This window comes from Canis lupus, chromosome 33 (assembly GCF_048164855.1).
Source record: "Canis lupus baileyi chromosome 33, mCanLup2.hap1, whole genome shotgun sequence".
Classification (NCBI taxonomy): Eukaryota; Metazoa; Chordata; class Mammalia; order Carnivora; family Canidae; genus Canis; species Canis lupus.
Window position 1 is genome coordinate 24,469,189 of NC_132870.1, and position 27,544 is coordinate 24,496,732.

Sequence of the window (27,544 nt, forward strand, 5' to 3'; positions counted from 1 at the left end):
GTGTAGCTCTATCATCTGTCACCATACAACACTATTATAATAACACTGACTATATTCTGTGTTGTGTCTTTTATTCCCATGACTTACTCCATAACTGAAGGCCTATACTTCCCACTCCCCTTCATCCATTTTGTCCATCCCCCTCCTCTCTCTCCTCCAGCAATCATCAGTTTGTTATAGGCTTTATTCTGCTTTTTGTTTGTTTATTCGTTTTGGTTTTAGATTCCACATGTGAGTGAAATCATATGCTGTTTGTCTTTTTCAGTCTGACTTATTTCACTTGGCATAATACCCTCTAGATCTATCCATGTTGTTGCAAGTGGCAAGATCTCATCCTTTTTTATGGCTGCTCAATATTCCATATATATACCGTACCTTTTTTAGCCATTCATCTATTAATGGACACTAATGTTGCTTTCATATCCTGGCTATTGTAAATAATGCTGCAATAAACACAGGGGTGCATAATCATTTCAAATTAGTATTTTCTTTGAGTAAATACCCCGTACTGGAATTACTGGGTCATATGGTATTTCTATTTTTAATTTTTTGAGGAACCTCCATACAATTTTCCACAGTTGCACCAATTTACATTCCCACCAAGAGTTCACAAGTATTCCTTTTTCTCTACATCCTCGTCAACACTCATTATTTCTTGTCTTTTTTATTTTAGCCATTTTGACAGGTGTAAGGTAATGTCTCATTGTGGTTTGCATTTCTCTAATGGTGAGTTATGACAAGAATCTTTTCATGTGTCTGTTGTCCATTTGTATACCTTCTTTGAAAAACGATTCAGGTACTGTCCATTTTTAACTGAATTGTTTGTTTTTTTTTTGATGTTGAGTTGTAGAAGTTCTTTATATATTTTGGATATTAAGTCCTATTGGATATATCATTTATAAATATCTTCTCCCATTTAGTAGGCTGTCTTACAGTTTTGTTGATGGTTTCCTTCATTGTGCAAAAGCTTTTTATTTTGATGTAGTCCCAATAGCTTATTTTTGCTTTTGTTTCCCTCGTCTTAGGAGACATATTTAGAAAAATGTTGTCATGGCCCAAACTTTATGATCAGTTTAGAAGGCAAGCAAGTACTTCTTTAGAAGTTCTTGATTTGGAGGCATGCAGGCTCTAGTGGTAGATTACCAGAGTTCATTCCCAGCTCTGCTGCTTTCCAGCTATGTGAACTTGTTCAAGTCACTTCTCCATAAATTTCAATTTCCTCATCAATAAAAAAGATTATATTAATAGTACTCTCTTCATGGGTCTTTTTCATGGTTTACACTAGACTACATAGATTTATATGATTGCTTTAGATCAGTGCTTTCCAAAAGAACATTCAGGGATGATGGAAATTTCTGTATCTTGCCATTAAAATGTTCTCTATCTGCTATAGCCATATGTAGCTAGCTAGTGGCTTCCATATTAAATGGAGTGGCACTTTACTGTACTTACCACATCATTTTTATGTATAGTAAGCAACAAAATGTAAGCCATAATTTTTCTCTTTATTTTGTTGTAATTAGAAAATCTCACAATTTTATGATTCATAAAATCTTTTATAATTTTTGTTGGAGTTTTTAAAAGCATAGTAAAAATTCAAATGAATATACCTTCTGACAATGGAAATATTAATTTTCTTAAAATTCTACTTTAGTTGAGTTTCTAATTCCATTCAAAATGCCCTGAAATCTCAAAATAATACCAGTTCTTAGAGAAAAGAAAGACTTTTATATGTTTATCTATCCCAAGGAACTTAGGAGGGTAAAACAAAACAAAACAAACTCTGTGAATATTAAAAAATCATTGTGCATAATAAAGAACTTTGAAAAAAATAAAGAACTTTGATCTCCTTGGTAAGAAATATTAGATGATATTATAATAAGATATTAAAGTTTAGGTATTTGATAAAATTAGAATCTAAGATATGCTGGTACTAAAAAAAGAAGTCCAAAAGCTATTTTATATCTTGATTTAGCTGAACATTATGAATAATAGTAAAATAAAAAATAAAAATAATAAAAAAGGCTTATGTATTTGGAATTGATGTTATTTATTTTTTGGTAAAATTTGAAGTTTACATACTATAAATTAGAGAAAAAATTCTAGGATTAGGGATGCCTGGGTGGCTCAGTGGTTGAGCGTCTGCCTTTGCCTCAGGGTATGATCCCGGGTCTGGGGATCCAGTCCCACATCGGGCTTCCTGCAAGGAGCCAGCTTCTCCCTCTATGTCTCTGTCTCTCTCTGTGTCTCTCATGAATAAATAAGTAAAATCTTTCAAAAGAATTCTAGGGTTGTATTAAAATCTTACACAGTTGACCCTTAACAACATAGTTTTGAGCTGCACAGGTCTACTTATATGCCAATTTTTTTTGATAAATACAGTGCACTACTATAAATATATTTTCTCTTCTTTATGATTTTCTTAATAATTTCTCTTCTCTAGCTTACTATATTGTAAGAAAAAGTGTATAATACCTACAACATACAAAACATGTTAATCAACTGTTTATGTTATCAGAAATGCTTCCAGTCAACAGTGGGCTATTAGTAGTTAAGTTTTTGGGGAGTCAAAATTATACATGAATTTTTGATTGTTTAGGGGGTTGGCACCCATAATCCCTATGTTGTTCAAGGGTCAACTTTATCTCTAGCCGTCTTCATAAATCTCATGGATAGCACTGATTCAGCAATAAACAGTTTTAGAATGCGGAGCTATTTTCTAGATTATGTTCTTCACATTGGCTTTCAGAGGACTCTTCCAGAATGTTTTTCCAATGACATTTTAAAGCATGACTTTCCTATAAATTATTTCTTTTACCTGGTCACTGCTTGGAAAGTACTGAATAAAAAATCCAAGAAGAGATCCAGCTGCCACACCAATGACCACTTCTAAGATTCCTCTGAAAACATTAAAAACTGTGGAGCCTTAAAAACATATTAAAAGATAAACTTCAGACAGAATTCTAAGTCCATAAATACTTAGACTTTACTTTAATCATCAACATAAAGCATATAATTACATAGAAGGAAAAGTATATAGATAATTCCTGATCTCCACATTCTTAAATACATGTGACTTAAAATGTCTAATAAAATGGGCCTGTATTATAAGAAAGCTATGTATATTATTGCAGATAAATTTCAAAACAGGCACACACAATGATTTGTATGCCTTTTTGTTCATTTATTTCAATAAAAATTACTAAAGGGCCTAGGAAAATATGAATAAAATAAAATTTATGAATCAGAGCTAATTTGTTCTACTATACAATAGGTAAAGGTTGAGTGAAAAGACAGATCTAGTTTTCAAATTGCCATTTAAGAGCCTAATTTTTTAAAATCATAATGTATTTTGATTTTAGTAGCTCTGATGTGTAGAATATAGTAACTTAAAATCGAGAATCTCTCTTTTTAAAAAATATTTATTTATTTATTTATTTATACTCTTTACACCCAACATGGGGCTCAAACTCACAACTCCAAGATCAGAAGTCACATGCTCTTTCCAACTGAGCTAGCTAGGAGCCCTAAGAATCTTTTCTTACTACAATGAATGTAGGGGACTTACTGTTTCTAAAAGTTATTTCTAAAAGTAAATCTGAAAACAAATTATTTTTTAAATTGTTCCCAGATGAGCCTTTATTAGTTGTATAGCTTCTCTGAAATATCATCATATAACTCATCGATAATAATACAATAATAGTAAGGGCTTTTAGCACCCCACTTACATCAATGGACAGATTATCTAAGCAGAAAATCAACAAAGAAACAATGGCTTTTAATCACACACTGGATTAGATGGACTTAGCAGATATATTCAGAACATTTCATCCTAAAGCAGCAAAGTCCATATTCAAGTGCACATGGAACATTCTCCACAACAGATCACATATTGGGTAACAAATCAGGCCTCAACAAATACAAAAAGACAGATCATACCATGCATATTTTCCAATCACAATGCTATGAAACTTGAAGTCAACCACAAGAAAAAATTTGGAAAGACCACCAGTTCATGGAGGATAAAGAACATCCTACAGTAAGGGCATGTGGGTGGCTCAGTTGGTTAAGCATCTGACTGTTGATTTTGGCTCAGGTCATGATCCTAGGGTTGTGAAATTGAGCCCTGCATTGGGCTCCATGCTCAGTGTGTCGTCTGCTTGAGATTCTCTCTTTCCCTCTCCCTCTGCCCCTCCCCTTCCTCATGCTCTCTAAATAAATAAATTAGATAAATAAATAAATAAATATCTTTAAAAAGAGAGAATATTCTACTAAAGAATGAATGGATCAACCAGGAAATTAAAGAAAAAAAATACATGGAAACAAATGATAACGAAAACATAACATTCCAAAACTTTTAGGATGCAGCAAAAGCAGTCATAAGAGAGAATTATATAGCAATACAGGCCTATATAAAGAAGCAAGAAAAATCTCAAATATATAACCTAGCCTTACACCTAAAGGAGCTAATAAAAGAAGAACAAATGAAGCCTAAAGCCAGAATAAGGGAAGTGATAAAGATTAGAGCAGAAATAAATAATACAGAAACAAACAAAAAACCAGTAGAAGGCTCAATGAAAGCAGGAGCTGTTCTTTCAAAAAATTAATAAAACTCATAAACTCCTAGCCAGACTTTTCAAAAAGAGAAAATCCAAATAAATAAAATCACAAATGAGAGAGGGGAGATCACAACAAACAACACAGCAATACAGTAATTATAAGAGAATATTATGAAAGACTACATGCCAACAAATTCGGCAATCTGGAAGAAACCGGTAAATTTCTAGAGACATAAACTACTAAAACTGAAACAGGAAGAAATAGAAAACTTGAACAGATTGATAACCAGCAAAAAAAAAAAAAATGAATCAAGAATCAAAAATCTCCCAATAAACAAAAGTCCAGGGTCAGATGGCTTCCGAAGGGAATTCTATCAGACATTTAAAGAAGACTTAATATCTATTCTTTTCAACTGTTCCAAAACATAGAAATGGAAGAAAAACTTCCAAACTCATATTATGAGGCCAGTATTACCTTGATTCCAAAACCAGACAAAGATTGCACAACAAAAGAGAATTACAGGTCAATATTCCTAATGAACATGGATGTAAAAATTCTCAAGAGACTAGCAAATCGAATCCAATAGTTAAAGAATCATTCACTATAATCAAGTGGGATTTATTCTAAGGTTGTAAGAATGGTTTAATATTTGCAAATCAATCAACATGATAAGAAAGGGTAAGAGCCATATGTTCCTCTCTATAGATGCAGAAAAAGCGTTTGACAAAGTATAGTATCTATTCTTGACAAAAACACTCAACAAAGTAGGGATAGAGAGAACATAACTCAACATCATAAAGGTCATATATGAAAGACCCACAACTAATTTATCCTCAATGGGGAAAAACTGAGAGCTTTTCATCTGCAGTCAGGAATAAGACAAGGACGTCCACTCTCACCATTCTTATTTAACATAGTCCTAGCCTCAGCAATCAGACAACAAAAAGAAGTAAAAGGCATCAAATCAGCAAGAAGTCAAGCTTTCACTATTTGCAGATGATGTGATACTCTATGTAGAAAACCTGAAAGACCATCAAGAAATTGTTAGGGACTGATACACAAATTCAGCAAAGTTGCAGGATACAAAATCAAAGTACAGAAATCTGTTGCATTTCTATACACCAATAATGAAGCAGCAGAAAGAGAAATCAAGTAATCAATCTCATTTATAATTGCACCAAAAACCATAAGATACTTAGGAATAAGCCTAACCAAGGAGGCAAAAGATCTGTACTCTGAAAATTATAGAACACTAATGAAAAAATTGAAGATTTCTTGGAAAAACATTCCAAGCTCTTGGATTAGAAGAACAAATATTATAAAATGTATATGCAACCCAAAGCAATCTACACATTTAATGCAATCCTTATGAAAATTACCATGAGCATTTCTCACAGAGCTAGAACAAAAAATACTACAATTTGTATGGAACCACAAAAGTCCCTGAATAGCCAAACAATTTTGAAAAAGGAAAGCAAAGCTGGAGGCATCGAAATTCTGGACTTCAAGTTATATACAAAGCTGTAATCATCAAGACAGTACTATACTGGCATAAAAACAGACACATAGATCAATGGAGCAGAATAGAGAACCCAGAAATGAACCCTCAAACTCTATGATCAACTAATCTTTGACAAAGTAGTAAAGAATATCCATTGGAAAAAAGACAGTCTCTTCAACACATGGTGTTGGGGAAACTGGACCACTTTCTTACACCATACACAAGAATAAATTCAAAATGGATGAAAGACCTAAATGTGAGACAGGAAACCATCAAAATCATAGAGAGGGACATAGGCAATAACCACCTTGGCACTGGCCATGGCGACATTTTACTAGATATGTCTCCTGAGGCAAGGGAAACAAAAGCAAAAATAAACTATTAGGAGTTCATCAAAATAAAAAACTTCTGCACAGTGAAGGAAATAATCAACAAAACTAAAAGGCAACCTTTGGAATGGGAGACAATATTAGTAAATGACATATCTGATAAAGAGTTAGTGTCCAAAATTTATAAGGAACTTATAAAACTCAACACCCAAAAACCAAATAATCCAGTTAAGAAATGGGCAAAAGACATGAATAGACACTTTTTTAAAGAAGACATACAGATATCTAATGGACACATGAAGAGATGCTCAAAATCACTCATCATTGGGGAAATAAAACTCAAAACTACAATGAGATAGCATTTCACACCTGTCAGAATGGCTAAAATTAGCAATACATGAAACAGCAGATGTTGGCAAGGATGCAGAGAAAAAAGAACTCTCTTGTGCTGTTGGTGGGAATGTAAACTGGTGCAGCCACTCTGAAAAACAGTATGGATGTTCTTCAGTAAGTTAAAAATAGAGCTAACCTAGGATCCAACAATTGCACTACTATGTATTTACCCAAAGGATATAAAAATACTGATTTTAAGGGATAAATGCACTGCAATGTTTATAGCAACATTATCAACAATAGCCAAATTATGGACATAGCCCAAATATCTATCAACTGATTGAGGGATAAGGAAGATGTAATATCACTCAGCATGAAAAAAAGAATGAAATTTTGCCATCTGCAATGACATGGATGGAGCTAGAGACTATAATGCTAAAAGAATTAAGTCAGCAAAAGAAAGACAAATACCATATGATTTCACTCACATGTGGAATTTAAGAAATGAAACAGATGAGCATGCGTTAAAAAAAAGAGAAAAGGGGATCCCTGGGTGGCGCAGCGGTTTAGCGCCTGCCTTTGGCCCAGGGCGCAATCCTGGAGACCCAGGACCGAATCCCACGTCGGGCTCCCGGTACATGGAGCCTGCTTCTCCCTCTGCCTGTGTCTCTGCCTCTCTCTCTCTCTCTCTCTCTCTGTGACTATCATAAATAAATAAAAATTAAAAAAAAAAAAAAAAAAAGAGAAAGGCAAATCATAATACAGACTCTTAATTATAGAAAAAAATTGAGGGTTGCTGCAAGAGAGGTAGGCTAATGGGTGATAGGTATTAAGGAGGGCACTTGTCATGAGTACTGGGTATTTTTTTAAGATTTTATTTATTTATTCATGAGAGGCAGAGACATAGGCAGAGGGAGAGGCAGGCTCCCTGTGGGAAGCCTGATGCAGTACTTGATTCCAGTACCCCGGCATCAGGACCTGAGCCAAAGACAGATGCTCAACCACTGAGTCCTGAGTACTGGGTATTATAGGTAAGTGAGGAATCACTAAATTCTACTCCTGAAACTAATATTACACTGTATGTTAACTGGCATTTACATAAAAACTTGACATAAAAAATCAATCCAAAAAACAAAAAAACCCCAAAATCAACAAGAAAGAAATATAATATATAGGTAAGTAGAATCTTAGTTTTCGTCCATAGCCAACAGAATTTAGAATACTTTAATTTCAAAAAACCTGTTAGTATATTATATTGAAAATAAATTGCTCAACACATAAAGTCCTTTCTCCCACTGTTGTAAGAAAAAATGTACTAACTAGTTATGTGGTTTCTTGTTATTGTAGTGTAGGGTAGCAGAACATACCATCCAAGATATGTCACTTTGGCATAAGGATTATTTCGAGCAGAAGACAACTGAGAAGCAGCAGAATCAAGAAAAGGCATCTATCTCACTGTATTTGCCTAAAAGGACATAAATATTTAAAGTGTTTTTCTCCCCTCCACCAGGAAGGACAGAAGTTAACCACTGAGACAATTTCGGATCCTTACCAGCCCAGAGACAGGACCAGAGTAATGTGCATAACAAATTTTGTTAAAAGCAGCCCTAGCTACCATTAGTTTCCCAATTTGCCTTTCCACAATTTGCTGCCTTCGAAAGCTCAAAGTTCTTTTCCTTTGTCTTGGTCTTCTCTACAAAATTATTGTTCTTTGCTAAGATGCTACATGAACGCAGGCATGCACACATGCACACACCCAAAGTCTAACCACCCCTTTGAGTTAGTCATCACTGAGTATGCCCCTCTGTAAGTAGGGTGCACAGGCTGACAAACTGCTTTTCTCTTGTTAATTTGTTTTTTGTCAGTCTGATTTACAGGGCCCCAGCTAATGGACTTAAGGTGGGTAGGGGGGCAACAGTTATTCCTTCCTGAGAGTTTGTCACTCATTTCTCTTATTTAAAAAAATAATTACCTCTGTAGTCATTTTATTTAGCTGGGCAGCTCTATGTTAGGTAATGGTGTGACTGTCAGAATCACCTAGCTGTGATAATAGCATATGTCTCAAGCTATTACAGTAAATAATTTACTATAAATGTGTAGAAAGTAGTTAATTAGTTTCAGTCTCTGGTATGTAAGGTTGCTTAAGAAAGAAAAAAAGACTTCTTGGACCCACCTCTAAAATTCTGATTCAGTAAGCCTGGCAGGGCTTGGGATCCACAGTATAAAGAGGCTCCGGGTAGTTCTCATCCATAATGTCTAAGGACCACATTTAGTGGAGCAGCACAGAGGGAACATAGCATTGTTGACTTGGAAAGTTCTTTATCTATAACCCATACTCTCCCCAGATTATGAAAACCCCTGTAAATCCGCCCCACCCCGCCTCTCCCCCTCCTTCTCCCCCTCCCCTGTGATTCTAATGCAAGCTCTTGCTCTAATGCCTAGTTTCCATTCCCAAGGTTCTGATTTAATTGGTTTAAGGTAGTGCCCACAGATGAGTATTTTTAAAAGCTCCCCAAGTAATTCTAGTATGCAGCTGAGGCTGAAAACCATTGTTTTAAAGATGCAAAGAAACAGAAAGTTGAACTCAGACCTGCCAGTAGAAAAGTGGTTGCTGGGAGGGCGGGGGTAGGGGAAACAGGGAGAGGCTGGTAAAGGGTACAAACTTTCAGGTATAAAATGAAGGAGGTCTGAGGATCTAATGTTTAACATGGTAACTGTAACAACACTATATTGGATATCTGAAATTTGCTAAGAAAGCAGAACTTAAATGTTCTCAACAACAATAGGTAAATATGTGAGGTGATGGAAGTGCTAATTTATTCGACAGAGGATCCTTTCACAATGTATGTATAACAAATCACCATGCCATATGCTGTAAATGTCTTACAATTTTATTTGTCAGTTATACCTCAATAAAGCTGGGGAGGAGAAGACAAAAAAGGTAAACAAAGATGTATACCAGGAAGGCAGTGAGAACACAAGTTTGGATAGGTACAGTAGAATTAAAAGAAAGATGAGAGTGTAGATTTGACCTAATAGATAATAAGGAAATCTCATTGGTTCTTGTACCAAAAGGTAACACTATGAAAACAATGTTTTGCTAAGATTAATTTAATTACTGGATGTAAGGCAAATTTAGGGCAATGAAAGGGGTGAGGTTCTAAGTAATCAGCATAAATGTAAAATGGTAAGATAACTGTGGGGGTAGAGAGACTAAGAACACATAACTTTCCAAGAAAGTGTGTTCCCACAATAATTGGAAGCTAAAGGTAGGCTACAATTACATTTTGTCAGTAATATGGAATTGCAAATCTTATCTCCCAATCTTGGACATGGATTAAAAATAAACTCCTGTTCCAAAGGAGACTAAAAGTATTGATAATAGTGTGGGACAAAAAATGCTTTACACCTTTCTTTTACTACTACTTAGCATAAAAGACATCCATATCACTTAGTAAGTATTAATAAGATAACCATCATTGCTGTATCGCCTGTAACATGTTAAAGAGAAGAGAGCAGAAACTCTTTCTGTTTTGGAAGAATGCTATTCCTTCCACTTGGATGGCTCTCTAGTCATTTGTGCTTTTTGAAAAACCTACTAAATGTGAAGTCTGCAAAATTTAACTTTCCCAGAAGGCTCCACGCAAAAACTATTCGAATCCTTCCTTAAACTTTGCTACTCTGAATCCCTAACTAATGCAATGACCAGAACACTGGAACAGCCCATGTCCAGAGGATGAAGGGAATAAAATGGGAAGCTACAGGTCCCTCCTTAGGTATAGAACTAGCTCTTAGAGTTGCTTTCCCTATTTCAGTCTGCCTTATTCAATTATCAAGCAAATATCCCTAGCTTGTAACATCATGATTAATGTCTTTAGATCACAAGAAAACAGCTCCTTGTTTACCTGTGGAAAAGGCCATGCCCAAACATGTGTTGAAGCCAGTGATAGCCAGAATATCATCGAAACTGCCAGCAGCCATGAGCAAGGTCGGGATGCCTTTTTCAACCCCATAGCCTCCTTCCTGCAAAAGGAGCATGGAAGGTACCACGACAGCTGGAGATACAGCACCTAAAACAAAACTAAGTAGGCAGCACTTTAAAATGTGATAGCAGCTTACTCATTATTATTGTTGTTGAAATTATAGTAAAGCCATTGTTTTAGAGGTTATACTTTAGATTATAGTAAAAGCTATTGTTTGAAATTATAGTAAAGCTATTGTTTTAGAGATTATACTTTAGATTATTGTTGTTGAAATTATAGATAAAGCTATTGTTTTAGAGGTTATATTTTAGATAACTGCCATCTTTCTTTTTTTTTAACTGCCATCTTTCAAATGGCAGTAAAGCACTAAATCAGAAATACACACACACACACACACACAAGTTCTACAATGATGTCAAAATGTGGCCAGACAACCTATACTGCAGTTACTTGGGTTGCCCAAAAATATCTAATTATGGGTGGTACAGAAGACCTAATGGGGTTCAGTTCCAGGAATCTGCCTTTAAAAAAAACAAACAAAACTAAAGCATTCATGGTATGAGGGTTGAAAAACACAGCCACATGCTTTTTAAATTGGAACCGACCTAGGAACCTGGGTGGCTCAGTGGTTTAACGTCTGCCTTTGGCCCAGGGCGTGATCCTGGGCTCCGAGATTGAGTCCCACATTGGGCTTCTTGCAGGGAGCCTGCTTCTCCCTCAGCCTGTCTCTCTCTCTCTCTCTATGTCTCTCATGAATAAATAAATAAAATTTTAAATAAATAAATAGGAACCGACTGATGTTAGACATTCTTTTGGGACTTGGTATATAAAATAGACAACAGACTAGGAGAAGGCCATAGTAGCAATGATGGTGATAGAACCCCAGTAGGAGCAGTAACAGCAGAAAATGTTATATGGTGCTTACTGTGTGCCAAAGTCTATTTTAAACGATTTACATATATTAGCTAATTTAATCCTCACAATAATCCTAGAAAGTAGCTATAATTGCTATCTTCATTCTGTAAATCAGGAGATTGGGATGAAGAGAGATTCATTAACTTGCCAAAGGTCACATACTGGAAAGTCACAGGGTTGGGATTTGAATCCAGGCAGTCCAGCTCCACAGTCTCAACCATGAGGAGTAAGAATTTCTTTTTTCTTCCCTAAATATTAATACTAAATTCTTACTAACTACTTTTATATTTATTTACTTCTCATGGCTATTAACCCATTAGAAGAACTGGCAGTGGAAGGAAGAGACAGTGGAAGCACTTAATTATAACTGGTGACAGAAAAAGGAGAAAAACAGTATTAGATGTGGACTACTGTTGATGTATTTATCATCCTTTCTACAGACTTTGAGGTGAGATATGACATTTCTCTCACTGGCATGGAATCAGGTGTAGGTAAAAGACCATTACTTCTTCAATACTTTAAATCACAATCTCTGTAAAAGTTAGACATATACTATATTTTGAAGTTACAATATTTAGATTATGCTGAAATATCGATGTTGTATTTTCCGATGTCCTAAGAAATGCTGTTATGCATTCTCTTGTATGGAATCAGAGAAAGCCCTAACATCCCTGCACTATTTTCATATGACAAAGAAAAATCATTACCCCAGTATAAATCCCCATTGCCACGGTAAACCCATTAGGAAGTGGGCAAGGAGAGCAGATGTGCAGGCCTCCACAAGACAAGGACACATGGATAATCTTATACAAACACCCTTCAACTTCTTCAGGGCCTGAAATATACAAATAGAGATACTAAAATAATCCTATAAAGACAGAAAGAGATTATGACATTAAATACTTTTTCTTCAAAAACAAACAAACAAACTTTTCTTCAGTATGCAGACCATGCCTGGGTTATCATGAATAATAATAGTAATAGCATAAAATAAGTATACTTGAGACTCACCCTATGTACCAAGCAGTTTCTTGAGCTGGTATAGTTAGCTCTAAACACTTGCATAAGGCTTTGCACATCAAAAATGAGATATCTTCTCTCTTGACCATTAGTTTTAAGAATGATCTACATCTCTGTCAGAGAAAAGGGGAGCCTTTATTCTTAGTGCTGTCCCCAAACAGGAATTCCACATTACTCCAAGAAAGAATATAGCAACATCTTCTGGGAATAGTCAGTCCTGCATGAAATAAACTCCAATCTCTTCTTGAGATGTCATGCAAAGTGTTTAAAGCTCAGTGACTACCACTAGTGACTACCACTAGTTGCAGACTACCACTACAATTCCTAGTCAATAATTAGAAATTTACAGTGCATACCTTTGAATCAAGCCCTAGGCCAGCGCGGACCAATATGACAGACAGGGCTATGCTTCTCAAAGCGGAAGACCACTTGTACTTGATCTGTACATTATCACTGATGATAGGGATATTTCTGATAAGAAACCCAGCAAGCAGCATGCCTAAAATGGAAAAGTCAAATAACTCTTTAGTTAGTAGTTAAATATAGAAAATATTTTTGGCATTTTATTTTAGTTATTTTTTGAGTTCATGTCTCTTTAATATTGTTTTTTAGTTTTTATTTAAATTCCAGCTAGTTAACATACAGTATAATATTAGTTTCAGGTTTACAATATAGTGATTCAACACTTCCATATAACACCTGCTCATCAGGACAGGTGCCCTTCTTAATACTCATTACCTACCTAACCCATTACCCCACTCAACTCCCCACTGGTAACCATCAGTTTGTTTTCTATAAATATGAGTCTGTTTTCTGATTTGCCTCTCTTTTTCCTCCTCCATGTTCATCTGTTTTGTTTCTTAAATTCCTCATGTGAGCGAAATCATATGGTATTTGTCTTTTTCTGACTGACTTATTTCACTTAGCATAATACTCTCTAGCTCTCTTTATATTCTTGCAAATAGTAAGATTTCATTCTTTTTCAAGGCTGAGTAGTAGTCCATTGCATATGAATATACCACATCTTCCTTATGCATTCATCGGTTGATGGACACTTGGGGCTGTTTCTATAATTTGGCTATTGTAGATAATGCTGTTATAAATGTTCAGGTTATAAATGTCCCTTTGAATTAGTATTTTTGTATCTTTTGGGTAAATACCAGTAGTGCAATTGCTTAGTTGTAGGGTAGCTCTATTTTTAGCTTTTTGAGGAACCTCCATACTGTTTTCCAGAGTGGCTACACCAGTTTGGATTCCCACCAACAGTGTAAGAGTGCTCCCCTTTTACCAAATCTTTGGCAATACCGGTTGTTTTCTGTGTTGTTGATTTTACCATTCTGACAGGTATTTTTCTGCACATGAGATGTGAAAGAGACTACCCTGTAATCCCAGAAAACACTTCTTTTATCCTTAGTCCCTAGATGAAATAATATTAAACTTTTAATTAAAAAAATTAAAATAATATATTAGAAGAACTGAGACAAGGTCTTAATATGCAGATTTAAATGGTTAGAATTAGAGGTCCCTAGATGGCTCAGGAGGTTGAGTATCTGACTTTCTTGGTTTTGGCTCAGGTCGTGATTTCATGGATCATGGGATAGAGCTCCGAGTCTGGCTCCATACTCAGTGGGGAGTTGGATTGAAGATTCTCTCCCTTTGCACCGGCCCTGTCTCTCTAAGATGAATAAATAAATCTTTAAAAAATGATTGCAATCATTAATCATTCCTAAATAATTGAACTTGAAACAGAAAGGATGCAGTATTTGGACAGAAATGTGGTCAAATTCTCAACACAAAATGTTTTAATATAACGCCCAATTCAGTCACTCTTTTGTGTGCAAATAGCAAACAGTTCCTGAAATTATTTGCTATGTCAGATGACCTGAATTACCAACAAATACCTGTATGGGCTCTATTTTACCTTCAAGCCAGATAATTTAATAAAAAATATATAACTTGCTTTGCAAAGGCTTATTGGTGGGCAGCTCGGGTGGTTCAGCGGTTTGGCGCCGCCTGCAGCCCAGGGTGTGATCCTGGATACCTGGGATCAAGTCCCATGTCGGGCTCGCTGCATGGAGCCTGCTTCACCCTCTGCCTGTGTCTGTGCCTCTCTCTCTCTCTGTGTCTCTCATGAATAAATAAATAAAATCTTAAAAAAGATACAACTTACTTTAAAAAAAAAAACAAAGGCTTATTGGTGAGTTATGGTATGATGAAATAGACATTGCTATCATGTCAGCTGCTGACTCTTCTTTTGTTCAGCCATACAACATTTACCAAATGCCTTCAGTATTTTAGACATCATGGTAGGTATTAGAAATATAATGACAAACAAAAAGCTTGGTACTTCATTCACCTCAACAAGCTTTCAGTCTCTAGGGGAGCAAGTTAAACTGACAACTTCAATTTTATGGAAACATAGGAAAGTATTACATGAGCTCAGACAGAAGGGGTGAGTCAGAGGAATTCACAGAAGGGAAGAAGGGGCTAGGAAGTTGAGAAGTTTCTGGATGGGCTAGAAGTTTCTTCCAAGGTGTGAAGATCAAGTGTGACACATCTGGGAAGTATACGTAATTGAAGTAGCTGAGGAGTTTGTGAGGCCCCTTCAACAGGAAAGTCTCCTCCATCAGATATCATGAGGCTTTCAGACTCTGTTCTTCCCCAGAAGGATCCTCTTTTCAGCATGTCCTTACAAGCACTACACATTAAATGATTAAACTAATTTACTAATGTAACATTCTGTATATAAGCTGTAAGAATAGAGGCTAATTACAAGCATAGTTTTTGTGACTTGCTCCAGACACTGTTAGGCCAGGAAGCATCACTGCCAGGCATCTCTCATTGCTGCCATTTAATCTAGAAAGTTTAAGTTCTGGATTCTCCAGTTACAGTCTTTCCAGAATTGCTGGAAGTATGAACTAATTTACAACAGTCGTTTTTAAAAGAATAATATGGATAACCCATGCTGATGGTAAATTAAAACATTATCAATAAGTATAAAGTGACAAGCACATTGCCCTAACCCAAGTACAAATTTTCAACCTTCATTTATCAAAGGTATTCACTCTTAAGGGTTTTCTGTGCCTTTCCAGAAAGTTTCTATACCTATTTAAGCTTCTGTATGTGTGCATGTGCCTCATTTTCTAATAGTATCAGGGCACCTTGTTGGCTCAGTTGGTTGAGCATTTGACTATTGGTTTTGGCTCGGGTTGTGATGTCAGGGTCTTGGGATCATACCCTACACAGGGCTCCATGCTCAGCATGGAGTCTGCTTGAGATTCTCTCCTCTTTCTGCTCCCCACCTCTGCTTGTGCACAATCTCTCTCTCTCACTAGCAAATAAATAAATCTTCAAAAAATAGTTGTAATAGTATCTCATTGTTTGGAAGTACTCTAATTTTTGGATCAATTAATGGACTTTATGGAACTTTTCAGATTTTTCATTACAAATAGTGCTGAAATGAGCACAGTTCAAAGGAAATAATAAGCTAATAAGAACTCAAAAATATGTTAAGAGTTTCTTTTGGAGGTTTCTAGTGGGGGGCAGGAAGAAGCATTTTTTATTTCCCAAATGAATGTGAAAACAACTTCTCTGGGATACTGTTTCCTTTGCTGATGGTCTGCTTTGACATGGCCACCTGATATTGATTTGGCAGATGACCCCTTCACCCCTTTGTCAATGATGTGAGTGACTTACAGTATATTAAGCCCTCTTCTGTATCATTAACTGATTTCTGTTTTATAGATATTTCTACCATGGTTGGTGTTAAGCTACCAATATGAAGTCAATGAATGTGCAGTTGGGAAGAGCTAGCCAGTGGCACACAATTATATATTAATTATGTAATTTCAAGTGCACTGATAAAGGGAAAATGCAGTAAAATAATTAGGAAGTGATCAGTTTTGAGAATCTATTGGTCTTGTTTTTATGCAAATTATTTAGTTGTAAACATATATAATTTATTTTTAAAAATTACTGTTTAACAACTGGCTCATCAAACTCAAAATTTAACAACTGGCTTTTGGCTTCAGCACAACAAATACAGAAATATTTTATATTTATTTCCCAAAGTGTTCCAAACTATAATTTTTAAAATATGATTTACCCTTGAAGAAAACAGAAAGTGTTTAGCACTTACCTAGAAGATGAGGCAGAGGAGGCAATGTAGGTAATTTAATCAACCCCAAAAGTTTACCTCCAATGATGGCACAATAGAATAGGATTATAATTCCAAATAGGTTTCCTCCAGGAAGACATTCGCTACCAGTAATTGACCAAACTACAGCCCAGAGAAGAACAACCATGGTAACTGAAATAAACCAAGAAAACTAGTTTCTACCAGTAACTTGTCATATGTAGGTTTGAATATAATGTAAAAATTTTAAAAAATTGAATATATACACACAAACATTTATAACCATGTGTAATTTTAAAGAACATCAGTAATATGAACAACTGGGTAATTACCAACTATCTTAAAAAACAGGATATTACCAGTGCCTTTGGATCCCTTATAGCCCCTCCTAATCCCATCCACCATCTCCTGCCAGAAGGAACTACTACCTTGAATTTCCCTATTTTTCTTTATAATTTTACCATAAATATTCATTATTTAATAAAAAGGGAAACAATGGTTATCTTTCTTTCTTCATACGAACAGGAGAATACTTGAACAATCCCATTCCAGAATTTTAGTTCTGTCTTTAATTAAATGCTCTTATTGTTTCTTTTCTATGGTCAATGTTTGTTTAGAATCACCCACATACCTATTTTCTACTTTGATCATTATTCATTATGTAACTCAGGCCTTTTATCTGGGACAATTATTTTGTTGCCTGAAGTATTTCCTTTAATAGAGGCATTTCTATTAGAATGTGAAATAGGTTTGTTTGAAAACCTTGTGTTGTACTAAATTGTACACTGAAAATACAGACTTATGGGAAAGCACTTGGGCAGACTACTCAAACTTATAACCAACTGTCATCAACTGTACTGACAAAAACAGTAAGAATCCTAATAAAAATACCAGCATACTTAAATCTCCATTGATATTTGCATCTCATGGTCTCTTTTTTGTGGACTTAAACCCTGGAACCACACTTACTACTTCAAGATGTAGAATCCTGAAAGCATTTGCTTTAAATAGAAAGCAGTTCTATCTGAATCTGACCCAGATTATAGCCTTCTCCATCAATCAAATATTTGTTGTTATTGTTGATGTTTTAACTGAGGGAAAAGTGTTGGCAGCTACTTTATCTGTACTGTCAGCTTCTACATCTACATGTGGTTTCATTAGATAGTTCAATGGTGTAGAAAGTTGAAAAGTCTTTGAGGCCCCTAAACCAGCAACTAACTGCCTGAAAGAATTCAGCTTTTTAGAAAGTCCTAATTTTAGGAAGGCTTTATCTTTAATTGTAAGAAACCATATACCTGATCTTTTTTTGTTTTTCAATGCATTTTGCATTCACTCGCTGTTGCTTGATGATGCAAAACATTAATGTGGCAGGAAAAATTAGGTACAAATGCAAACTTTCATATTACACTGACACAATTCCTTATTTACCATTTTATATGAACTAATTCATGGTGTGGAAACACTGTAGCAAGGCACACTATATTTCTCATGAAGATCTGTTTGTAGTAAATTCTTAGTTTTATTTATCTGTAATTACCTTTATTCTCATTCTTAAAAGATTGTTTTTCAGGGTATACAGTTCTAGGCTGAGAGTCACTTTCTCCCAGTTCCTTGAAATATTATTCCTTGGTTTTCTGGCTTTCATTATTGTTTTTAAGTCTCTTTTAGAGAATTCTTTTTCTTTGGATGTTTTGAAGATCTTCACTTTTTCTTCAGTTTTCTGCAATTTCAGTGGGAAATGTTCAGTACTTATGTTTAATTTCAGTATGATCTTTAGTTTGCTTAGGATTTGTTTTCCATCAATTATGGAACATTCTGTCTTTATTTCTTCAAATATTTCCTCTTCCCCATTCTTCTTCCTATTCTCCTTTGCTGGAACTATGATTAAATAATTAAAGTCATAGTCCCTTCTCCATTTGCCTAACCTCAGTTTTCATAATGTCCATTTTTCTTCTGTGTGCATGGCCTTGTAATCTCTTCAGATCTTTGCTAGATTATCAATCTTCTTTTCACTTAATCGCTACCTAATCTACTGAGTTTTAAATTTCAATTACTGTACTATGTCCTTCATTTCTAGAACTTCAATTTGGTGCTTATCAAAATCTGTTCATTTTTGTAAATAGTTATTTGTTTTATACCTATATTTCCTACCTCCTCTTTAACTTCTTTATAGATATTAAAAATATTTTGTATTTTATTTTCTAATAATACACATTTTTGAAATCTGCTTCCTTATACATGTTGTGATTTTGTTATTTGTCTTTTTGTTTTTTTGGCAACAGTGAGCTCTTCCGTGAAACTTCATCTTTGGGAATTGTTGGAGTTGAATGTGAGTTTTTCCAGATAGGATCTGAATTTGTTCCTATCATGTGCTTAGAATCTGAACAATCGAGGATGACTTTTAGATATATTTTCAGCTTGAGTTTTTTCTGTGACTTTGGAACACAAATCAGTATGAAGTCACACATTTTTAGTAAAGACTCATTCCTCCAGCCAACACTACAGTTGAGACAAATAGGTTTAGTTGCAGGCCCCTCTGCAGGGCAGGTTTGCCTCAAATTCACCATCACTTTGGGTTCCAGCTTCCCAATGTGGGTGAGGGAGAATGATGTCTCCTATGAAACTTCTCCTAACCTGGGCAGACTCAAGCATAGCCTCTGATACGTTCATGGTTCTCAAAAAGAAACTCAAGTTCACTGGTATTTTACAGAAGCCTCCAGAGTAGAAGCCAGTTTGAGTGCTTATTTATCTCTTCTAGTCATACTGTTTTTGGTGTCTGACAACTTCCTGTTTTCTTGACAGATAAAAGATACATTTAAGAAGACTTAAAATATTGTTTTCAGATGTTTTCACTTACATAAATGAGAGGATGGTTGAGTCTCACCTACCATATTGCTGGAGATCAAATCCGATGTCCCATTTTTTAACCTTCATGGAATTATTATAGTTTTGTAGGCTATGATGCCATTACAGTGAAATGACTAAGAAGCTTTTGTATTTTTCAGTTGGGAATAGGAGCTGAAATTTCTACGTAGTACGGGAGGTGTAATAGGAAAGTAGGAACTGCTGGCTACTAAATTTTACTTAATCACAGCATAAAAACAGTTTTGTACTAAATTCAGAAAAATAGAATAAAGTTTTCCACTTCAAGACCACTTTTCTGAGACACTTGGGTGGCTCAGCAGTTGAGCATCTGCCTTTGGCTCAGGTCATGATCCCAGAGTCCTGGGATAGAGTACCACATCAGGCTCCCTGCAGGGAGCTGCTTCTTCCTCTGCTGTGTCTCTGCTTCTCTCTCTGTGTCTCTCATGAATAAATAAATAAAAGATTTTAAAAAGGCCACTTTTCTTTGAAACTTCTAATGTTCCTTTCCTTTCTCATATTCAAAATGCAGTTCTAAGTACATAGTAAATGTACATTTACAAGGTTGCTCTAAATAACATTTAATTCAGCTAGTAATTCAGTTAGTAATTTTTCTCATTTATGATTTTGGAAAATCATATTTTCGCATGTAAGATCTACTTCTTAAGAAAAAATAGTTAAGTATACTGAAGGAACACAGGAAGGAGTACAGGAAAACAAGTGAAGAGGTGTTTATATATCATGATTTCCCATTTCTCAGGCAGCTTTATGGACGATGATCATAGAATTAGAAAAAATGAATCCCTAATCACATCATTCATTTATAACCTTTCCTTAATGCAATCCCTATCTGTTTTACTGTAAATATTTTAACTAGAAATATGCCATGACTTGAATGGTGAAAGTTTAAAAAAATAATAAAAAGGACAGAAAAGGTATTAAATTATCTGTTGCCTTATCAACTGGTGTATATTTTGGAACCTGGTTTTTTCTACATGTTTTAAGTAAAGTTCGATATTTTTTTTTCTCATGCTAGTTTAGAGACTTACCTAATTTCATTAAAAACATGTAGAGCCTAAAGTATAATATATTATACTTAGCTTCCATCCCAGTTCAGAATGGTAAAAATGTCTTTCAGAGCTTACAAATAAAGTATAACAATAAAGAAGTGAGTCTGATTTTTAGTAAACAAAACTTTTAAATCTAATGTGTTATATTCTTCAGCATATTTATTTTGAGAATCCATATATATGTACTCCAGTAGTGGTACTATTTTACATATCCTCCAATGTACAAAATATATATACCCTCTCACACACACACATTTCCTTTTTGAACAAAAAACAGCATTACTGAATCAGAACATGCATCTATTCATCAAATTTATATCATTATAATGTTTGGCTGCCTCCCAAAACCAAATCCATTCCTCAAAGACAATATTTGAAGTAGTGCTCAGATTACATTCCCAAAGAAAAATCCCCCCAGTATTTTACATAATAGTAGTTGTACTGGAATAAGTTGAATTGGAAACCAAGATTCTTACTTATAAAATGATGGATTCATTTGGAAGTATAAATTGAGCTGTGTTTGTTCAAACATTAGTTGCATTATTCAATAATAATTAAAACCAACATTTATGTAGTGGTTTTCTGTTTACAAGTGATTTCTCAGTAATTTTTCTCATTGGAGCCCAAATGTAATCTTGTGAAATTACTCAGATACAAAAAAGGAAAATGTCGTTGATCTCTGCTCTTTTCCTCTTCCTGCCAGCTGGAATGGGTGGCAACTGCACTGTGGGAAGCCTCGTGTTGAAGATGATGGAACCTGTCAGCATGGGCCCTTCAATGACTGTGGACCAGACCTACCTACCACAATGAATTGTTCACCCAGGAGTTTTTGTGTGTGAGAGAAGTCAACTTATTTTTGTTCTTTAAACCATATCATTTTGGAATCTCTCATTATTACAATTTCATCTTTTACTCTCTTTCTGAATTAATTTTTACCATTTACGTACCATTTGTTATTCCTCTATCCAGTAAACCATGTGGAGGGCAAGCAAATATTTGTCTTAGTCTTTGCAAATTATTTGATTCAGTTGGTCTTTCTTGTAGCTTTTTTTCACTGCTATTCAGTAGGTTACTTCCTTCTGTTGGTTCTTTTGCATCTATTCCCCTGGCATTCATAACTGTTTCCTCCTGTGTTAAGGCAATTTAAGAATCCTTAAAACTGTAAGTTTGCTGTACATTTTTATAGTTACCGAGCCACCACATCACAGACCAAATTTCCATTGCTAGAATCAAGGCTAACACTCTATAGTGCTATATTAGTAGCTAATCAGTAAATGGTTGGAACAAGAACTATGTTAGGAGTATTTACCATTGAGTCACTATTGATAACATTATAAATGCTTGAATCACATACCGTTCCATTTTGTTTTGTAGTACTGGCTTTAAAAATCACTCTATTTAAGGTATTAATCAAAGTAATAGTTGGTAAATATGTCAAAGTGGTCCAGAAAAAGATAACTTTTTGTGGTGAAAACAAATTCAAATTCATTAATCTACTTGAATTTAAGCAATAAAAAGAGAGGGAAGAACATAGAATTCTAGGGGTCAGGCTGGGAACACGAAGCATTTCACAGGCTCTCTATTTTTCTAGCCTCATGTGGGGCCAGCTGCTAATGATGATTAGGAAAACTGGTAGAAGTACCTACTGTACGATTTTGGAGATTAAGAATGGGAGAATTGTTAACTGAGTGATAGAGAATGAAGAGAACACAATCTTATCATAGATTTGGAAATACATAGTCCCTTTTTTAAGAAAATGGTTGGAATATTCTACATTTGATCATAGGTTACCTGTGTTTCTTGATATGTAGAGGCTGTGTGATCCATTCCTATAGATGGTTCCAAATCTTCATGTTCAATTGCTTTATCTTCGTCCCCCATGATTTATAATTAAAAACAAGATGACACAGAGAAAAGGAATAGGATCTGTTTTGAAGGAGAAATAGTATAGATATGGAACAAAAACTTGAGATTTACATGAATGAATTAAGCAGCAATTTGAGCAATTTAAATGAATGAATCGCACTTATTTTTTCCCTTAGAACTCTAAATATCTAAAATACTTTAAATTATTCTATTCTTAGCTTTAAATTGCTAATATTTTCTTTGATTACAATATAGTATACTAATTCTTTTTTTTAAAGATTTATTTATTCATGATAGACATAGAGAGAGATTGAGACAGAGGCACAGGCAGAGGGAGAAGCAGGCTCCATGTCGGAAGCCTGAAGCGGGACTCGATCCCAGGACTCCAGGATCGCACTCTGGGCCAAAGGCAGGCGCCAAACCGCTGAGCCACCCAGGGATCCCCCTAGTATACTAATTTTTTTTTTTTTTTTTAGTATACTAATTCTTATTTACCTTTACCTCTCTTGAAAAAACTTTGTTTATATTTTTATATGATTTCTTTCCCACCCTGTTTTCTGGGTTATATTTCCAATATTACAAGCAATATTACTGTTAAATTGTTTTCTCTAATAGGTCAACTTGATGAAACAGGAAAGTTGTAGGCAATTTTTCAATGCTGAAATGAGTGACCAAAGAGAAATCGGTGGATTCCATTATTTTCAAAGAAACTAGAATCACTAATTCCTTTCTGGTTCATATTTCTCTTTTTTTTAAGATTTTATTTATTTATGTATGAGAAACATAAAGAGAGATAGAGGCAGAGACACAGGCAGAGGGAGAAGCAGGCTCCGTCCAGGGAGCCAGACGTGGGACTTGATCCTGGGTCTCCAGGATCCTACCCCAGGCTGGGGGCAGCGCTAAACCACTGAGCCACCGGGGCTGCCTTCTGGTTCATATTTCTAAATTAAAGTTAAAATAATACAACACTGATTGAATAGCCACAATGTCTTAGACACCTAGTCTCTTGGGAGTCATTGTGAGTAATTAGAAGATTACCAAAACATTTTTTTTTTTTTCCCTTGCAGGCTGACAATATGCCAGGAAAAATAAACTTACATAAAGTAACAAAAAAATCTGTAGGAAAGACCTATAGGTTGACTCCATAAACAACTACATTAATCTCTTCTCTCTTGGATTCCCATGCTATTGGCTGAAAAGCCAAAAACTCCATTTCCTATTCATTTTTGAAGCTGTAGATGACCATATATCACAGTTCTATGTAATGAGATATACGATATAGATATAAAAGCCCACCCCTGAGGTGGCTTTTATTCCCAGACAATAAGCCAAGGCTTTTTGAGGATCATACTCTTGGGCAGTATTACTAGAATCACCTCCTTTATCAAATTTCAAAAATCAGTCAATTCTTCCATTTAATGAAGAATATTTTTGAACAGCCAACAAGTATAAATGATTATTTCTAATAGACATAAGCTATTGACTAAAATGAAGTCTTGAGAACTTATTATTCTAGTCTCTTTTAATGAAAACAATCAAAACCTGGCATTTTGCATAGTATGCTATTTATGGGAATTTACATAGGTTTTCACATTCCAAAAAAATTCCCTATTCTCCTAAAATCTCCATCATGGATGCCAAAGTACTTATTTGAGATCAGAGAGGTATTGCAGAGAGAAAAGGTAAAATAAAATACTAGTATTTTAATAAAGCCAGGAAAACAACTTACAACTGGACAGTTGTTTATTCTCTGCTACGTTTCCATGTCTAAAAGAACACTTATACCATCTGTCTCACTCTAGAAACCCGCTTAAATTTATGAAAATGACAAAAATGTAACCTTTATTGTAAAGCACCCATGTTCATGGCACTAGCTGTTCACAGTCATTGAATCTTAAAATTACAATAGTGTATCCCCTACCAAGAAGGCAGTTTTGGCAAAGAAATCAGAAAATTCACAAAAATGACCATTTGTGGAGTCTAGGAGATGTTATGAAATCCATTAAAAAGTAGAAAGTTTAGAGACACCTGGGTGGCTCAGTGATTGAACAATCTGCCTTTGGCTTAGGGCATGATCCCGAGTTCTCGGATTGAATCCTGCATTGGGCTCCCTGCAGGGAGCCTGCTTCTCCCTCTGCCTATGTCTCTCTCTCTCTCTCTGGATCTCTCATGAATAAATAAATAAAATCTTTAAAAAAATAGAAAGTTTATACTCCTTGCTTATAGAGAAGCTCTCAACTCAGCGCCCATTAACTCTTACTTTGAAAACAATTCAAATGACTTTGCTCATCTGGTTTCTAAACTCTCAGAAGATAAGATGTTATAAGTTAAAATGTAGGAAGAGATTGTAAAAGAGGCAAACTGAGAGCAGCATAAGTGATAGGTGACAGGAAAGAGATGGAAAGACAGAAATTTAAGGCTATACAATGTGGGGATTAATATCTTTCCTATATCTCCAGTTTTGGCCTGCCAAGCATCTTTCTCCCTGACTTTTGGTAACAGCATATTAATTTTCTTTTATGTAATCCACATCTCCTCTATTCTCCACCCATGTGGTTCATGTGATACTCCTGTCCTCCTCACCTTCCCAATACTCTACCAATGCTCTGGAGATGAGGATAGGCCTGGCCAATGAGGACCTTCTTTCCCAGTCACACTGATTGTTTCAGGCATGAGCATGTGATCCATTGCTGGCCAGTGAGAGTCAGCTTTAAGGTATTTACTGGAATCCTGGAGAAAGAGCTTTCTTTCTGGGTTGCTAAGCCCACACTCACTATTGACAATTCTTTTGACATACAGAAAAGCCTTCCAAAGAATGAAGTGACCACAGAGCAAAGCAGATCCTTAATATGGAAGGAGAAAAAGGGAAAGCCCCATATTAATAACCACATTGTTGATATACCTTGAAGCAGCTCCTTTTCAGTTATAGGTAAGCCAATAAATTCCTTAAGTTTGAGTTAGATTTCTGTCACTTGCCACCAAATGAATCCTCAATAAGAACCTTTACACCTTGAATTGGCTGAAGGATCCCCTTTATAACAGATGTTTAGGAAGGTGATTTTACATCTTCAAGAAAATGGAAAGAAAAAAATGATGTGCTAATATTTTCTGTTTTAAGAGTCATTAAAGTATATTGTATGGTTTAGAAATGTAAAGAGAATGTTAAAAAAATGTGGTATTCAATAAAATAGGTGTTAGTTATCTAGAAAGTTAATTTAAATGGAATTCTTCATTTTCAACAATGCTATTTAAATGAGACAATTATTTTTCATTGTGTTCATGAAAGTCTTTTCAAATCTTTCATCCCATAAAAGCTTCAAGAAAGCTGTTAAACTGAGATACTTGGGTGTCTTGAATGGAAAAATTAAAAAGTGGGGAAATATGGAGAAACTAGATGGTTTCCTAGTAATTAAGAACCATAGTTTAATGGAATAATAAAAGTTGGAAAGGCCTTTAGAAATTACCTGGTTCAATCTCTTTAATATTCACATGAGAAAACTAAAGCCTAGAGAAGTGAAATAACTATTTTCAATCAACATAGCCAGTATCAGCCAAGTCTCATAGTAAAACTGTGTAAAAACTTGTGAAATGATAGAATTCTTTAATCTATATCTTTGATTTCATGTCATTTCTACCAAATCACTGCATTATATTTTTTTGCTGTAATATTTTGTTTAAAATCTCATATATAGTTATAATTAATTGTAAGTTTGAAAACATGTTCTATTAGAAGTTTGGAAATACATCCTATAAGAAAATATTTTTGTTTTCTATCTTGTATTATCTTCAGCTTTATTCTTTCCCATTATTATGACTGTTACAGAGTTTATTATAATAAAAAAATGTTACTAATACATTTAGGTTGCACAACATTGGTGACAAAATAAATGAAACTAGAACTTTTAATCTGTTCCCACAACAAATATTATTTACATATTCTGAATTATTAATTGGCTGACAACTTGCCATTTAAATATGCCTTAAGAGTCTAAGGATTAAGGAGCTGTTTTTAAAAAGAAATTCAGTTAAACTAAGATGCTTTGAGAGATTTCTGTATATACAAAATGATACTGAGGCAGCTGCTCTTTTTGCCCATGGGTTCTATCCCTATGCTTTAAGAAAATCTTAAAAAAAAAAAAGGACACCAAAAAGTAGGAAGGCAAAACACATCTTAGATAAATACTAAAAGGGCCTATAAACAGAAGCAACAGTTTTTTTCTGCTCCTCAACCAAGATGTTGCATTATTCAGACCAAAACACAACAGTAAGGCATATTAGAAAAAATTTATTCATGTCAAATGGTAGAACTTTATAGGTTCCAAATTTAGTAAATCATGTTAATTTAATCAAAGTTATGTGACTCAAATATAGAATTCAACAGAAGAATGTGTTTGACCTAAGCCAAAGAATGTGGCTGTTATGATTGCCACTTGCTAGGAGGTTAGCAGGTCAAGGGTTTTCTAAAAACTTATGCAAAGGTTGTTGGCCACTCATGTCTCTCTTTAGCATTCCCTGTATACAGAATTTCTCATAGAACTGATCCACATGCTTAGAAACCATATTGGCTTAGTTTGAGCTTCATGTTGCAATACTAGGGACATATGCCACCAAAATCATAGTGCTATGGACTTGAAAAGAGCAGTCTCCTATATCTTTCCTCCAAACTTGAGAGAAAATTGTACATCAAGAATAACAGATCAAGAATATGAGCAATTATGTATATGCATATGTATGTAAATACATAGAAAAAGTCTGATAATAGTCGTTGCCTTTGGGGAAGGAAATGGAATTAGAGTGATCGGAATTTCATTTTTATTCTCTATATTTTTACATTTTTACAATAAGGATTTTTATAATAAGATATTCTTATGCAATTCAAAATTCATTTTTAAAAAGTTATATAATTTTTAAAGCTTTAGAGAAAAGAAAATGATACAGCTTTCCTCAATAATTATATTTTTCAGAGATAA

The 27,544-nt window shown here is 34.8% G+C and overlaps 1 protein-coding gene and 1 long non-coding RNA gene across 5 annotated transcripts in view; one reads left to right on the forward strand and one right to left on the reverse strand.

Annotated features, from left to right (window-relative positions):
- The window catches only part of LOC140623800 (uncharacterized), an 86,561-nt gene extending 60,074 nt beyond the window's left edge, over positions 1–26,487 (forward strand). The window contains exon 2 of the long non-coding RNA XR_012023326.1: positions 21,412–26,487. This is a non-coding gene — a long non-coding RNA (uncharacterized lncRNA). The remainder of the gene's footprint in view (positions 1–21,411) is intronic.
- Positions 1–27,544, reverse strand: part of SLC9B2 (solute carrier family 9 member B2) — a 63,894-nt gene that overhangs the window by 27,322 nt on the left and 9,028 nt on the right. For 3 of the 4 annotated variants that reach the window (XM_072810478.1, XM_072810480.1, XM_072810477.1), the window contains exons 3-9: positions 22,500–22,634; positions 21,656–21,836; positions 16,780–16,950; positions 12,998–13,140; positions 12,329–12,456; positions 10,629–10,804; positions 2,819–2,925 (exon numbers count right to left, since the gene is read on the reverse strand). In XM_072810478.1, coding sequence (XP_072666579.1) covers positions 2,819–2,925; positions 10,629–10,804; positions 12,329–12,456; positions 12,998–13,140; positions 16,780–16,950; positions 21,656–21,836; positions 22,500–22,589 — 996 coding nt within the window. In that variant the 5' untranslated portion in view covers positions 22,590–22,634. Of the gene's footprint in view, positions 1–2,818; positions 2,926–10,628; positions 10,805–12,328; positions 12,457–12,997; positions 13,141–16,779; positions 16,951–21,655; positions 21,837–22,499; positions 22,635–25,476; positions 25,611–27,544 lie in introns of those variants that run through there. The other variant, XM_072810479.1, reaches the window with a different exon arrangement.